The following is a 17,233-nucleotide window of genomic DNA, read 5'->3' on the forward strand; positions in this document are numbered from 1 at the left end:
ACTCACTTCTCTGTAGTTGAAGTCCACCCACCCTTCACTTTCTACATTTTTGCAAACTGGAACAGTAGTTATCTACCTCTATTCTTTCAAGATTTCTCTTTTTATTGATATAATTTCTTAAATTTTTTTTTAGTTCAGTGACCTTATTTGTAAGTGTTCTCAATCTTCTTGGTAGAAATTATTTAGTGAATAGACTTGAATTTATTCTCTTTACCCATCTGGGACTTCATTTTATTTTTTTTCCCATTAGGATTATTAATTCTCTTCCATTTAACACAAAATTTACTCCCTTTGATAGAGAATATGGAAGCAAATAAAGGTTAAAAAATTCTGCTCACTCAGTATTACATTTTATTATCAGGCAAGTTGCTGTTTGCTCTAAAAATACCCTTGTGCTACCCTTTTTGTAGATCCTAATTTATTTTGGACCTTGGCCTCCTCATGTGGTTCTTCCAAGTCTTGCTGATCGCTTTTGTGTCTTTCTGTTCATCTTTCTTCTGTTCTTTTCTTTTTTAAATTTTATTACTTTTAATCATATTTTATTTTTCAGTTATGGATGCCATATACTATTTATTAGTTTCAGGTGTATACCCCAGTGATTAGACATTTACATCCTGATAAATCTTGTACCCATCTTACACCATACATAGTCATTAGAATATTATTGACTGTACTCCCTATGCCAGCCGTGGGCAAACTACGGCCTGCGGGCCGGATCCGGTCCGTTTGAAATGAATAAAACTAAAAAAAAAAAAAAAAGACCGTACCCTTTTATGTAATGATGTTTACTTTGAATTTATATTAGTTCACACAAACACGCCATCCATGCTTTTGTTCCGGCCCTCCGGTCCAGTTTAAGAACCCATTGTGGCCCTCGAGTCAAAAAGTTTGCCCACCCCTGCCCTATGCTGTACTTTACATCCCCATGACTAATCTGTAACAACCAATTTCTACTTCTTAATTCCTTCACCTTTTTCACCCAACTCCTCAACCCTCCCTCCCATCTGGCAACTGTCAAAATGTTCTCTGTATCTATGAATCTGTTTCTGTTCTGCTTGTTCATTTATTTTATTTTTGAGGTTTAATTGTTGACTGATATGTGTTTATTGCCATTTTATTGTTCATATTTTTATCTTTCTCCTCCTTGTCCTCCTCCTTCTCCTCCTCCTTCTCCTTCCTCATCTTTTTAAAGAAGACCCTTTAATATCTCATGTAATACTGGTTTGGTGGTGATGAACTACCTTAGCTTTTTCTTGTCTGGGAAGCTCTTTATATGTCCTTTGATACTAAATGGTAACTTTGCTGAGTAGAGTAATCTTGGTTGTAAGTCCTTGCTTTTGGTCATTTCTTGCCTACAAAGTTTCTGTTGAGAAATCAGCTGACATTTTTATGGTGAGAACTCCCTTGTAGGTAACTAATGCTTTTCTCTTGCTGCTTTTAAGATTCTCTTTTTGTCTTTAACCTTTAGCATTTTAATAATGATGTGTCTTGGTGTGGGCCTCTTTGGGTTCATCTTGTTTGGGACTCTCTGCATTTCCTGGACTTGTATGTCTGTTTCCTTCACCAGGTTAGGGAAGTTTTCAGACATTTTTTCACATAGGTTTTCAATTTCTTGCTCTCTCCCTGCTTCCAGTACCCTCATGATGTGAATATTAGTATGCTTGAAGTTGTCCCAGAGGCTCCTTACACTATCTTCATTTTTTAAATTATTTTTTCCTTTTTGCTGTTCTGATTGTGTATTTTTGCTTCCTTATATTTCAAATCCCTGATTTGATTCTTGGCTTCATCTACTCTACTGATTTCATGTAAATTATTCTTCATTTTTGACTTTTTTTGTTTGTTATGGTTTCTGTGTCCTTTTTCATGCTGTTGAAGTTCTCACTAAAATTCCTTGAAGCTCTCACTAAGTTCCTTGAACATTCTTATATCTATTGTTTTGAACTATGTATCTGGTAGTTTGCTTGCCTCCATTTCACTTAGTTCTTTCGTTCTCTGGAGATTTCTCCTGTTCTTTCACTTGGGACCTGTTTTGTTGTCTCTGCATTTTGGCTGCTTTCCTGTGCTTGTTTCTATGTATCAGGTACAGATGCTACATCTCCCAGACTTGGCAAAGTGGCCTTCTGTAGTAGGTGTCCTGTAGGGCCCAGTGGCACAGCCTCCCAGTCACCTGAGCTGGGCACTTCAGGTGTGCCCCTTTGTGGGCTGTGTGCACTGTCCTGTTGTGTTGAGCCTTGATTGTTGTTGGCATCTCTGGGAGGGATTGACCCCCAGACCAATTGGCTTTGAGGACCAGCTGTGACTATAGCAGAGGAGCTGCTGTTGGGATTGACTCTGTAGAGCAGGACTTGCTTCAGTAGGGCTTTGGTGCTCACCTAGCCTGCCTCTTGAGTGTGTAGCTCGTGGAGTTGGTAAGGTTGTTATATGGTCTGAAGCTGTCTACCAGGAGCCTCCAAGGAGGTGCAAGATCAGCCACTGCTTGTCTCCTGCCTGGGGCCACCAAGCAAAGCTACAGAGTGATCTGCAAATGACTGCTACTTGTGCTGGGCTTGGAGGTGCCCAGGAGAGGCCAAGCTGCGAACAAAGGCTGGCTGCTGCTAGTGCTGGTCCTGGAGCCACTTAGCAAGAGTTACAGGCTATGTAGGGGTCAGATGCTGCTTGATGAAAGATTTTAGGAAAGTCAGAAGCATGAGGCAAGAGAGGCCATTTGCATGGAAAAGCCACTTGAAATGGCTTGGGTGGTGGGGCAGGATTTCGGGGAATCACCAGAGTGGGGCAAACAGTGTGAGTCTGATTGATGGAGACTCAGATGCGGTGCCCTCCTGCTGACTCTATTCTTTTAGGAGAACTCCCTGCACATCTGCTTCTTCCCTCTGCCTTTCCTACCTGCTTGACAATTTTTGGAATGCCCAAACAAATGTATTTAAAGAGCTTTCCTTTTAGAGAGGGTCTCATGCCATGGAACTGTGTGTCTGTTTTCAGAACTTCCTAGAGCCTATGCCATACAAACTCTACTTTGTCATAAATACTAAGTTGGCCTGCTCTCTTTTTCTTAGGATTCTCCTTTCATTTCACCAACCAATTTCTTCTTTGGTCAGAGTAGCAGTTCCCCTCCTTTTACCTTATGTATCTGTGGAACATGAAATGTCAGCACACTAGGTCAGGAACTTTTCAGTTGTCCCAGTGTTACCTGATTAAGTCTTTGAATGGGTGCCAGGGTTGTTGAAGCCTTCCAAGATGACAGTATGCTGCTTCTGTGTTAGAGTCGGCTTCAGGGGGGGTCCTATCCACCACCTCCACTTGGAGCTCCCCCAATAATGTCATACCTGGCATCTCTTCTGCTGACCCTGCTTGCCCCTGTTTTCCAATGAGTGTTTCACTTTGAATGCTTATAAATAGGATTCCTTACCAGCTCTTTTCCAGTAGCCCTGTTTCTCTAGAATAGTTCAGACTCTTTTGCTGTCATGTTCTTCTCAAGTGAGTTGTGCCCACTGAATCTTGGCAAAACACCAAGACCTAAATGTGTAGAGCACTTTGATCAGTCACCCCAACTGCCATTTTCTATTCTCAAATGGTGAAATGAAGAACACTAAAAATAATGAAATAAAATAACTTTTTAGTTCTAAGAGTGACTGGGCTGAGTCTTGAGATTGCAGTGTAGGCCAACAGGCACGGTGTAAGACATCCAGATCAGTTGAACAATGTGTACAGTGTGTAAGACCAGAGCATGCCCTGTAGGGCCCCAAGCATAAAGTAAATACTACACGTTTATTCAAGAAGTTCTTAGTTTGTCCTCCAGCCACCGAGCAACAGGAATACCCCTGTAGTTGACAGGTTGGGTTTAGTACTTGTTGTGGCCAGGGAGAAGGCATGCCATGGAGAAGCATGCGGTATCTCAGTAAGAGAGTGCTTGAAAAGCATTATTATTGGATTTGGGCTTGTAGCAGGTGATTTAGAGCAGCGGTTGCCAACCTTTTGGACCACCAGTGGTCCGCGGACCACCGGTTGGCGATTGCTGCTCCAAAGGTTTCCTTAAACCAGTGGTCGCCAACCTTTCAGACCTCGCAGACAACCAGTGGTCCGGTCCACAGACCACTGGTTGGCAACTGCTGACTTAGAGGAAGGTTTAAGGATGTGGAGCTTTGCGATGCTGTCAGGAAGTGGGGAAAGTTTATCTAAAGCAGTGGTTCTCAACCTTCCTAATGCCGCGACCCTTTAATACAGTTCCTCATGTTGTGGTGACCCCCATAAAATTGTTTTCGTTGCTACTTCATAACTGTAATTTTGTTACTGTTATGAATCGTAATGTAAATATCCGATATGCAGGATGTATTTAGGCGACCCCTGTGAAAGGGTCATTCAGCCCCGAAAGGGGTCGCAACCCACCAGTTGAGAACCGCTGAAAAGGGAGGGCAGACTAGAGAAAGACTGCAGCTGGAATTGGTAAAGAAGCAGCAGTCACTCATTATCCAGGAGTAGGGGCTGTTTGATATTTGGCTGGGACAGTGTTCATGTTTTGTCTATTCAAGCAGGTTACTGAGTAGTCTTTTTTTTTTTTTTGTCTTGATCTATTGTGGACACGTAATGGCCTGTCTGATGTTGGTGCCCTGAAATTGTTTAACAGGAAAACACCAAGACCTAAATGTGAGTGCCAGATCAGCTTATAGCAACACCAGGGCCAAGCTGATAGCACCAGGGCAGCTTCTGAATGCCACAGGCTGCTTTTCTTTCTCTCAGATATGATTTGTAAGTTCAGTCAGCACTAAATAAAATTGGGTAGAAATTATGCTTAGTGGAAGACCTTACCTATTTCTGTCTCCCAACCCATTCACGTAGAGGGTATAGGGCACATAAATATAACTCTTGAATAAAGCCAGGTGTGATGGGGGCAATAAAAGAGGTTTGAGAAGTGTGTTCTAAGTACATGGGGAGAAGACGCTTTGGGGGAGGGAAATGTCCTGGGCCTTGAAAAATAGGCTGGATTTAGATTATGTGGAGTTGGAGAGAAAAGCAAAACCAGTGGAAATCAAAGGCTTAGAGGCAAGATCACAGGATTTACTCAGTGCATGGTGAGGAGCCTAGTTAGGCTGAGTCAGGAGTATGTAATGGGAAAGAAGTGTGAAGAGGGACTTTTGGACTAGATTATGGAATTCAGGGGGGTTTTTTGGAATTCTGTTTGTAGGGAGGGAACAGTCAGAACTTGTTAACACCTATTGTCCTATTGTGTGTGCTGGGTGCTTGGAATATGTTGAATCTATAATTCTGTAACAATGCTGAGAAGTAGCTATTATTATTTGTATTTTACAGATAATGAAAATGAGCTCTATAAAGGTTCAGGATCTTAACTAATAACTCTGACTGAAAAGATGGTACTCATTTTACTTCACTTTGTTGCCTCCTGTTTAACATGCCCAGTTGTCGTCAGTGGGGACCATTGAAAGCTTTGACCAGAAATAGGCAAGATCAGTTAGAATTATGCTTCAGGAAGATTACTCTGGTAACAAAACAGTAATAGTTAACATGTATAGAGTACATGGACCTTACCCTATACAACTTAGGTACATATATACCTTTTTTTGGTAATATCTAGGATGAATGGAGGGAAGAAGCTGATGAAAGATGAAGAAAGATCTGGTTAAGTTAGCAGAAACCATCAAAGCAGTGGTAAGCAAAGTAGAGTTAAGAGGGGAATGTAAGAAGAGGCCTTTAGAGACGAGTAATGAGGAAACAGCTGTTGTCCCAGGCTCCACTTAAGTAATACTGAATTAAATATGGCCTCTAGAACGTCCTCAGTATTTAGAAAGAAGCTCACATAACTTACGGAACTAGCCCATTAAGATCTTTCTTGAACTGTGTAATCAGAAATAAAAACACATTCAGTTCTTTATTGATTTATTTGCCCTGAGAATGAAATGCTGCAGATGGTTTAATGTTGCTTTCAGAAAGCTCTTTTGTTAACAGGCTAGAGTTTTTGTTTTTGTTTTGAGCAGCAGGGATGGTTATTAACAATGGAAAGTAGAGCTTCGCTCTGTAAAATCCATTAAGTTTTTAGTCAAGGTTAAATGACATGCTAAGTGAAGTATTAATAATTAAGTAAACCTATATATGGAGAAAGCTTTCAATAAACAATTAGGATTTAGTCAGGTCCCATTTTAGGGCATGCTTAAGTACATTTAGCGATAGTGAAAACAGCTGTTTTCTATTTTGGAGATTCTGCATTATTAATGTTCTATTATCTTTAATGTTCTGATCTCTTTAGTTTTCTAAAGCATATTTTAAAAAAAACCACAAATCTTGTAATGTAGCTATAAAGTAGAATGTTTGGAATAGTGAAAAATAGAATATAAGCTAAATGTTAATCAGCTGGAGGGGGAATAAATTGTGACATGGAAATGGAAGGAGCAGTGCTTTGAGTGAATGAACTAGAGTTACATATGTCAACATGGGGCATTTCTAGACTAAAATACTGATCCCCATCCAGAAAAAAGAGAAGTTGCAGAAGTATGAATATAGTATCTACACTAATAAAAAGGAAATATGCAAATTGACTGTACCTTCATGACACCCACCAGCCAATCAGGAGTGGATATGCAAATTAACCCAACAAAGATGGTGGGTTAATTTGTATACACAGGCGCCGAGCGGCCCGGGATGGGGAGGGATGCTTGTGTGGTTGCCATGGCGATGAGCAGGCATTTGGCACCACCCCAGCCACTCTGGGCAGCGTGGGAAGGCAGAAAGGTAGCTCTGGGCAGGAACAAAGGCAGAAAGGCGCCTCTGGGCTGCAGTGAAGGCAGTGCCTGCAGCCCGGGGAAGGAAGGCTCATTCTCGCATGAATCTTCATGCATCAGGCCTCTTGATACCAGAATACAAAGATTTTTAAATTGTGGTAAAATATCCATAACATAAAAATTTTTACCATTGAGTGCACAGTTCAGTGGCATTAGGTACATTCACATTGTTATACATCCATCACTACTATCCATTCATAATATAAAGGTTTAAAATCGTCAAGATAATGTTGTATATTGTTATGGATGCAAGCTTACATAGTAAAGTCTAAAAGTACACCTAAGCCCTGACTGGGTAGCTCATTTGGTTGGAGCATCATCCTGATACACCAAGTTTGTGAGTTTAATCCCGGGTCAGGGCACATGTTAAGGCTCAAATACTGAATGCATGAATAAGTAGAACAACAAATTGCTATCTCTCTTTCTCAAAATAAATAGAAATTTAAAAAATAAAATAAAAGCACACCTAATAATCACCAAATTCAGAGTTGTGGCTATCTTAGAGAGAGTACATGGGAGTTCCAGCTACATGTACATGGTAAGTAGATATATAAGTGCTCATATATTATTTATACTTTTTTGTACACTTGGAGTATTTCATTAAAATTGTTTAAATCAACTAGACATTTTTAAATGTTTTATAGTCATGGACTTTTTAAACATTCTGGGCTCTTAAGTTCTGAGAAACATGGTGGCACCAAGACCGAAGAGTTGAGGTTGCTCCCTGTTGAGGAGAGTTAACTTTACAAAAAGAAAAATCTCTTCCAAATTGAACATTCTGACTTGAGCCTGCCGTTTCAGGTATACCCTTGGTCACAGGTGGTAGAGGTTATATATAGATCTCAAGCTTAAAGATCTGAGAGAATGACTCTACAAAGTAAAGAAATACAGGAGAAGAACAGGTTTTGGAAGGTGACAATGAGTTTCATTTGAGAAGATAGACATATAAACATTGTTTTCTGGTTTTTTTTTCAGCTCCTCTTTGAATCCACTCCACATTTTCTTTCTTAATCATGTTGTTCTATTTCTTGACACATCATGATTCAGTCAGTGTTGCTTTTTGAAATCCTATAATGTACTTCCTTCCTTACACCCTTTCCTCATTCATTAACTCAAGACAATTCTAACGGTCTGAGCTGTATAGAGGTGGCATGAGTATCCTGAGGGAAGTACTGAGTTTCCTGTTGGATGGGATTCAGCAAAATCAAGACCACCACTTAAGGGAAGTAAGGATGTGGAACACAGGTGGTTAGACTAGATGACTTTAAAAAATAGCTTTGTTGAAATATAATTCACATACCATGCAATTTATCTATTAAAGTGTACAGTTCGTGATTTTTAATAAAGTCACAGTGTTGTGCAACCATCTCCACAATCAATTTCAGAACATTTTATCATTCTCCCGCACCCCAGCCCTAAGAAGCCACTAATCTAGTTCCTGTCTCTATAGGTTTGCCTATTCTGGACTCTTCATATTAATGGAATCATATAATACGTGGTCTTGCATAACTGGGTTTTTTTTGTTTTTTTTTTCATGTAGCATAATGTTTTCAAAGTTCACCCATATTGTAGCATTATCATACTTCCTTTCTTTTTATGGCCAAATAATATTTTAGTGTATGGATATACATATTTTGTTTATCCATTTGTCCTTTGATGGACATCTGGTTATTTTAAGTAATGCTGCTATGAGCATTTGTATACAAGTTTTTGTGTTAGCATATTCTGGCAACCATCAATTTGTTTTCTGCATCTGTGAGTCTGTATGTATTTTTTTTGTTCATTTCTTTTGTCCTTTAGATTCCACAGATAAGTGAAATCATATGGTATTTGTCTTTGACTTATTTCACTTAGCATAATACCCTCTAGGTCCATCCACGCTGTTGCAAATTGTAAGATTTCATTTTTTAAGATTTTTAAATTGATTTATAGAGAGAGAAGAAGGGAGAGGAAGAGAAAGAGAGAAACGTCCATCATCTGCCTCCTGCACTTCCCCTACCCGAGATCAAGCTGGAAACCTGGGCTCGTGCCCTGACCAGGAATCAAACTGTCAACCTTTTGATGCACAGGATGATGCCCAACCAACTGAGCCATTCCAATCAGAGCAGGTTCATTCTTTTTGATGGTCAAGTCATATCCCATTGTATATATGTATCACATCTTCCTTATCCAATTATCTATTAATGGGCACTTGAGTTACTTTCATACCTTGGCTATTGTAAATAATGCCACAATGAACATAGGGTGCTTATATCTTTTTAGATTAGTGTTTTGGGTTTCTTTGTATATGCTAGTATATACCCAGAAGTGGAATTGATGGGTCATAAAGCAATACCATTTTTTATTTTTTGAGGGACCTCCCATACTGTTTTCCATAGTGGCTGCACCAATCTGCATTCCCATCAACAGGGCACAAGGGTTCCCTTTTATCCACATCCTTGCCAAAACTTGTTTGTTGATTTATTGATAATAGCCATTCTGAAAGTTGTGTAGGTGACATCTCTGATATTGTGGTTTTCATTTGCATTTCTCTAATGATTTAGTGATGTTGAGCATTAATATGTCTCTTGGATATCTGTATGCCTTCCTTGGAAAAGTATTCCAATCCTCTGCCCATTTTTTAATTGGGTTGTTAGGTTTTTTTGGTGTTGAGTTGTATGAGTTCTTTATAAATTTTGGATATTAACCCCTTATGAGATGTTTCATTGGTAAATACCTTCTCCCATGGAGTAGGTTGTCTTTTCATTTAGCTATTTCCTTTGCTATGCAAAAACTTTTTAGTTTGATATAGTCCCGTTTATTTTTTCTTTTGTTTCCCTTGCCCAAGGACATATTTCTCAATACTTTTATTATCTGTCTTTTTTATTATAGCATCCTAGTGGGTATAAAGTGGTATCTCATTGTGGGTTTAATATACATTTCTGTGATGGCTAGTGATGTTGAACATCTTTTCATGTGCTTATTGGCCTTTTATATGTTTTGGAGAAATGTCAATTACGAGCCGTTGACCATTTTTAAATAGGTTATTATTGTTGAGTGGTAGGAGTTCTTTATATATTTTGGGTATTAGACCTTTATCAGATATATGATTTGCAAATATTTTCTCCCATTTAATGGGTTGTCTTAAGTTTCTTGATGGTGTCCTTTGTAGCACACAAGTTTTACAATTTGATGACATCCAATTTACCTATTTTCTTTGGCTGCTTGTGCTTGGTGTCATATCTGAAAAACTATTGTCTAATCCAGGGGTCCTCAAACTTTTTAAACAGGGGGCTAGTTCACTGTCCCTCAGACCATTGGAGGGCCGGACTGTAGTTTAAAAAAAAAAACTATGAACAAATTCCTATGCATATTGCACATATCTTATTTTGAAGTAAAAAACCAGAACAGGAACACATACAATATTTAAAATGAAGAACAAGTAAAGTTAAATCAACAAACTTACCAGTATTTCAATGGGAACTATGGGCCTGCTTTTGGCTAATGAGATAGTCAATGTCCGGTTCCATATTTGTCACTGCTAGTCGTAACAAGTGATGCAAGTGTGCATCAGTTAGTCTAGATCTGGTTGGAGATTTCAGATGTTTCATTCTGGAAAAAGGCTCTCCTAACTTCAAAAAAAAGGCCCTACTCACTGCAAAATTAAAAAAAAATAGACCTCCTAACTTCAAAAAAAAAAAAAAAATCCTAACTTGTTCTTACCTCAGTCCTCAGGCAGCAGCAGGCTCTACACAGGCAAGCTTGTGACTTGTCTGATCACACCCGAGACAGAGAGAAGGAGGGGAGTTGGAGAGTGCGGCGCCACATTCCACACATGCGCACTGCGGGCCTGGGACGAGTCGGCTGCTAAGCAACAGGCAGTGGCCGCAAAAACACCCGGTGGGCCGGATAAATGTTTTCTGTGGGCCGTAGTTTGAGGACCCCTGGTCTAATCCAAGTTCATGATGGTTTATATCTGTTTCCTTCTAAGAGTTTTGTAATTTTAGCTCTTAGATTGAGGTTTTTAATCCATTTTGAGTTCATTTTTAAATTTAATATGGTGTGAATGAATTAGTGGCCTAACTTCATCCTTTTGTGTGTGGATATCTAGTTGTCCCCATACCATTTATTAAAAAAGACTGGATACCCTTTTTTAAAGTTTATTTTTCAGTAACAGTCACATTTAACATTATTTTGTACTAGTTTCAGGTGCATAGCATAGTGGTTAGACAATCATTTACTTGACAAAGTGTCTCGTCGTCCGTCCCCCCCCCCCGACATTTCCAGTACCCACCTGGCACCATACATAGTTATTACAATACTAGTGTCCTGGTGCATGGATTCATGAACATTGAAAGGAAATTAATGAGAAGAAATATTTTAATATCACTATTCGCCCTTTCTCTATAATAGAAGTGTCAACCAAATTCACGATCGACAATGACAGATCGAAACACACGATTGGTGCCAGCAAGAGCTTTATATGTATCACACATGCGCACATCAACTTAGCCTTTTATAGACATAGAATAAACTTGCTTAATTAGATCTGCTTTGTGATTTAGCTAAACTTTTTCCAGCCCAGTGAAGCACCCCAACTTCTCTTTCAGGTAATTGTCAGCAACACAGCAGTAAATATCAACATGAAGCAGATTATTCTTATAGATCATGCAGGGAGAACAAAGGGCAAAATATTTAACTGTAGCAGTGTTTGACTATATTCTGCACAGTGAGAAAACCTGAAGTCATTTTCAAGTTCCACCATTTCTTACTTATTTTCAGTCAGGTCAAGTTTTTAAACTTTCTAAATCTCCATTTTACGGCTAATGAAAAGAAAATAGGATTCTACCAAGTCTCCTATCTACCTACTCCAGGACTTCTGTGAGGATCAAAAGAGATGAGGCACATGAAAATGCTTCACAAACATTTGGTTAAAGTGTAAAATGTTTGTACCTGGCTGTAAAGCAAGTTGTGCTCCTGGGCTGAAGAAACTCCAAGGAGGCTCGTCACTAGGGAAATGAAGCTGGGCATCTATAAGATCATCACAGCAAACATTCTCACACATGTCTATAAAGTCTAACATTCAAATTGGGTTATAGAAAGCCTTATTTGAGAATTTCTCTGGAATTTATGCACCAGAGTGGGATCACTGGATCATAGAGTATAGACATACTTAATGTCACTAAGTACAGCCAGATCACTTAGCAGAATGGCTGTGTCAATTTACACTTGCCTCCTGACATCTTTGCCAATCTTTACCATTACCCACCATTCTAATTTTTTTCCTTCTGACAGGTAGGAGGGCTGTCTCATTTATATTTTTCTATAATATATAATTTATATTTTACTCAGTGGTTTTACCTTGGTCATCTTTTAATGTATTATTTTTTTATTTTTAAAAATCTTTTAAGCTTTTCTTTCTGTGAGTTCCCATTTTTCTCTTGGGGTCCTTGTGATGTTCATATTTAATTGTAGAAATTTATTGTCTATTCTAGTATTTTAATCCCTTGTCAATTTTAGATGTTGCAAAAGCTTTTCCTTGTCATCTATCTTAACTCTGTTCATGGTATTCTTTATTGAACAGAAATCTATAATTTTGTTGAATGTGAAGTTTTTCACTGTACAGTTTGTATTTTTAGAGTCTGGTTTATGGAGTCTTTGTGCTCTCTAGTGTTCTCTGCTGTATGATTTTATCTCCCTGTGGTTTTACCACACAAGCCTGTTTGCATGGCCTTTTGAAGAGCTGTCTTTCCTTTCTCACCTCTGGCTCTCAGGAGGTTTGGCAGTTGATGTTAATGTTTGGCTGCTTCTGATGGAGGAAAACAAATGCAAGAAAACTGATACACTCCCCTTTCTGTAAGCCCTGATCTCACTCACAGGGAAGAACTCCTTTCACTCTGTTTGTACTACATGAATCCTGCCTGTTCAGCTACGGCTGACTAGAGAGGGATGCATACCTACACTAGCTGAGTATTCATCTCCCTTCAGGAATTTGGAATTAGGTCCACTCTCTGCTGGCCTCTTTAAAAACATGCAAATGAGGGTTTTTGGGATAACCATCTTCTCCCATGTTCCTAGAGAAGCTAAAGAAATGGTCTGCAGAGAAAGAATGAAGAAGATATTCACAGAGAAACAGAAAAAAAAAGCCTTGTAGCCCATAGAGAGGGAGAAAGATGAGATAGAACGTGAGAGTAGCTGTCCTACATCCTGATGGCTTTCCAGTTTCTAGGTCTGTTCTCTTCTGAGACCAGATTGCATCATCTGTGCTAGTCAGGGGTGGTTAACTGCTGTAACATACTCCAAAGTGTACAGTGGCCCTAACCCGCTGGGAAGTTATTTCTAAGTTGGTGGGAGGCTCTGTACCACGCAGGTGTCTAGGAGTCCACGTTGATGGAGGTTCTGCCGTTTTCATGGTCACATGACTTCCAAGGTTTCCCTAGGTGCCAGCATCCAGCTGAAGGGAAATGAACTTGGAGGTTAATACATGGGACGTTGTATAGGCCAGGCCTTGAACTAGCTCATATCCCTCACATTCCCTTGGCTGGAACTCAGTCACGTGGCCACATTTAACCGTATGGTAAACTGAAAACTGTCTAGCTGTGGACCCAAAAGGAAGGGAAAGATGGGTTTGGTGAACAGCTGGAGAGTGCCACATCATATTATCGGTGTGATGCCTCTGTGCCCTTATAACCAAGTTCCCGTTTTTTCTTAGACTTGTTTGAGTTGGCTTCTATTATTTGTACCTCAATGCATTAGGTGTTTTCATAACAGCCATATTTAAAATAGTAGAAGAAATAAAGACTGATGAATTTATTTTCTCAGGAAACTTGGGCCGATTTCCACCTATGATGCATCATCACCAAGCACCCTCAGATGGCCAGGCCCCTACAGCTCGCACCCAGAGGTCTCACCGTGCAGAGGCCTTTGCAAAGGCCAAAGGATCAGGTGGAGGCACTGGAGGAGGAGGAGGAGGAAGTGGAAGAGGCTTGATGGGGCAGATTATTCCAATCTATGGCTTTGGGATATTTTTATACATACTGTACATTCTATTTAAGGTAAGTGGAATCATCTTGGTCCTATTATATCAATGACAATCTAATATTATCGTAATAAAAGTCATTATCAGTATTAAAACCCTTTACAGTTCATAACCCTTTTTCAAATCTAATATCTCTTTAAACCTTGCCTCCTCTTCATAAGGTATTTAGGGTAGGTGTTATCCTATCCTCAGTTTTACAGATGAGAAAATCTTCACTCAGAGCTTAAATGATTTCTCCAAAATTCACAATGGAAACTGCAGAACCAGGACTTGAGCCTGGATCTTCTACTTGCTAATCCAGTTAGCAATAAAGTTAAAAGCCCTTGACTGGGCATATTTGCAAGCTGAAAAGGCATAAAGCTGCCCTAAGAAGAGCTTTGTTGTTAGGATTGGCTCAGGGGTTTTCAGGTAGCCACTATGAGGCCAGGTGATGACTATACCAACAACACTTTGTCCTTCTTCTCCCTGGAGTATGAAGTGCTGTTTTTCAACATCGTCTTCAGTAATTCTTCTCAAACAGAACTGCCATATCCTGAAACTAAGCCTGATATTTCTTAGTTCTGGGGAGACATGGTTTGGGTCCTTTATAAGTAGACTGCTAATTTAAGTTCCACCTCCAGCCCAGCCTTGGCAGGCCATGGGCCTCGCTGGGGGAAGAGTTTTACTTTGCCCTTCTAACTAGAGGAAGAGGCGAGCTCCTCCTCGCCCAGAAATTCTGCAGACAGCCCGAGGTGAGTGTTAGGTGAGCATGGCCAAGGCAGATGACCGGTAGAGAGATACTTTTTCCGTGTGCCTTGCTAATATTTTACTTGGAAAGCTATTGTTTTTTGTTTCTATTGTTGTTGTTTTTGTTTTGCTTTGTTGGGGTTTTTTAGATATTTATCTAATGTTGCTATTCAAGTGGATTTCTGACTTAATTTTTGTCTCCCAGCCTTTTTCTCTTTTCACTTAATATGAGGGGTTCTGGGACTTTGAGGTTCTGAGCTGCTGTTGATGTGCTGTACCTCCTTCACTTCTCAGCTTTCCAAGGGGAAAACCGCAGCGGACCGGAAATGCTCCACCGCCACCCCGGGAGACACCTGCGGGAAAATGAGTAAGTGCCCTTTCAGAGTGGTCACAGGTCTGACCGAGTCCGACAGCTGTAATGCAGCCAGACGGACAATCTGGGTATGTCCTAAAAGCATTTCTCAAAAGTTGTCCCAAATTAATCTGATGCCGTTTTTTACCTTAGCTCTGAGAGTTCCTGAAAGTTTCCATATTGACGTTGGCTTTAAAGGGAAAGATAGTTACAAAAAGTACAAAACTATGAGTTCACTTTTTTATGTTAGTAAATTAATATTTCACATTTGGAATGCATTCCTTCTCATGTCCAGACTTCAGAATATTGGTAGCAAATATCCTTATTTCACAGAGAGAAAAAGCAAGGCAGAGATCAAGTCATTGCCAAAGTCAGTTATTAGATCCAGGGACAGAATTTAACTCTTCTGGCTCTTGAAACATGATCATCAAATGTTCACTACCAACTAGAATATTCTGTGCTCTCTGGGGAAATGCAATGTGTATGGCATAGCTCTCCCTCTAAAAATTTATAGTCTAGGATGGATGTCAGGAAAAATAACTTGTGCAAAGTGGACTACCTAGACAGAAGGGATCTGATAAAAGCCTTATAGGAAATCATGTCTAGCTGGGTATCTGTGGAGGAGGCCTGCCAGCTAGAGGGGATGGCTTGGATGAGACAGCCTAGCACAGGGCAGCTGTGGGGAAGAAGGTCTAAAGAGTCGGGAAGTTCAGCCATATTGTTGAAGGTCTTTGAGGCCAGATTGCTTTATCCAGTGGATCTTGAAGCCTCATCAGAGGTTTTTAAAACAAAGACATCAGCCAAATGAGGTGAGGCTGGACCACAGAAGCATCTGCCCTCGGCCATTATTGCTTTCCGTATTTATTCCGCATTCTCTGTGGAAATAAATATTTCAGTCACACTCTTCATCCTTTTTAGAAATCTTAAATATTCAGGGACTTCTTTAAGAAAGATGCTGTGTTCTTAATTGAGATAATGTTTAACAGTGATGGTAAATGCGTCAGTAAAATAATTTTTAAAAGATTTGTGGACTCTTTAAATTCGAGTAGCAAATTCTGTATCCTGTCACATAACCATTTAAAACAGAAAGAAGTAAATAAAATGAATTCCTAAGAGCAGCTGTTTTATAATGTAGTAGCAGTTATATCAGCTCCTTATCCTTCAATTTCAAATCATGCAGGAAATAAAAATAACTTAAGCATTTATGTAGCACAGTCCTCCACTTTATAGATGTTAACTGCATGAATAAGAATGTGGTCCAGAAGTATTAAAAGGCCTTTGAAACACTACGTCTGCAGTAACCCTTTGAATACATCTGGGTAGAGGATAGCACTGGGTATGACACAGAAAAACTAGATTATCTACATAATGAACATCATTTTATTTTCCTACTGCCTTAAAGTTCATTTCATGTACTGATGGGTGATTTATTTTTTCTGTTCTACTTTTAGGGTCTTAACGTTAGTTGAGGAAACTACTACGGGAGGCAGGGTTACACCATTTCACTCCATATGACTGGGACAGAAAATCTTGGGCAGAGAGGTCTCAAGATTTCCTCTATTGAGGAAGCATGAAATTTAAACTGTTACTTCTAGATAGGTTTTTAACCTCATGTGCAGGTGAACTATTGCTCATTTCACTTAGTTTTCTAAAGTGCCTTATATGTTTCGTACTTTATCCTTGAGCATCATTTAGATTAGAATAGCCAAGTATGGCAGCAACCTAAGCGTTCATGGATAGATAGATGAATGGATCAAGATGTGGCACATATATACAATGGAATATTACACAGCCACAACATAGACTGAAATCTTGCCATTTGAGATAACATGGATGGACCTAGAGGGTGTTATGCTAAGTGAAATAAGTCAGACAGAGCAAGACAAATAACTATATATAGACTAGAGGCCCAGTGCATGAAATTCATAAGAAGGAGCGGCTGCCTGCCGGGGCCTCCCTCCCTTCCCCTGGCTGGCCCCGCCCACTGGTTGAACTCCCTGACAACCTCCCAGTGGAGAGGACAATTTGCATACTATGCTTTTATTATATTGGATTTCACTTATATGTGGAATATAAAAAACAAAGCAAATGAACAAACAATGCAAAACAGAAACAGTTTCATAGACATAGAGAAAAAAACTGAGGATTTCCAGAGGGGAAGGGGCTAGGAAAAAGGAAGAAAAGGTAAAGGTGAATAAGAGGTACAAAATTCTAGTTATAAAATAAAAAAAGTAATGGGGATGTAATGTATAGCATAAGGAATACAGTCAATAATATACTTACCTGGTATAATGACAAAATGGTGATCACTTCGTTGGGTATGTTAATGTAGAATAACAACATTATACA

The 17,233-nt window shown here is 39.5% G+C and overlaps 1 protein-coding gene across 4 annotated transcripts in view; it reads left to right on the forward strand.

The window, feature by feature from the left end:
* The window catches only part of RIC3 (RIC3 acetylcholine receptor chaperone), a gene marked incomplete at its 5' end in the record, with an annotated part of 35,789 nt that overhangs the window by 9,513 nt on the left and 9,043 nt on the right, over positions 1-17,233 (forward strand). For all 4 annotated transcript variants that reach the window (XM_081098640.1, XM_081098638.1, XM_081098639.1 and 1 more), the window contains 2 exons: positions 13,590-13,822; positions 14,827-14,899. In XM_081098640.1, coding sequence (XP_080954766.1) covers positions 13,590-13,822; positions 14,827-14,899 — 306 coding nt within the window. The remainder of the gene's footprint in view (positions 1-13,589; positions 13,823-14,826; positions 14,900-17,233) is intronic.

This window comes from Myotis nattereri (genome assembly GCF_964212035.1).
Source record: "Myotis nattereri genome assembly, chromosome: 9".
NCBI classification, from domain to species: Eukaryota; Metazoa; Chordata; class Mammalia; order Chiroptera; family Vespertilionidae; genus Myotis; species Myotis nattereri.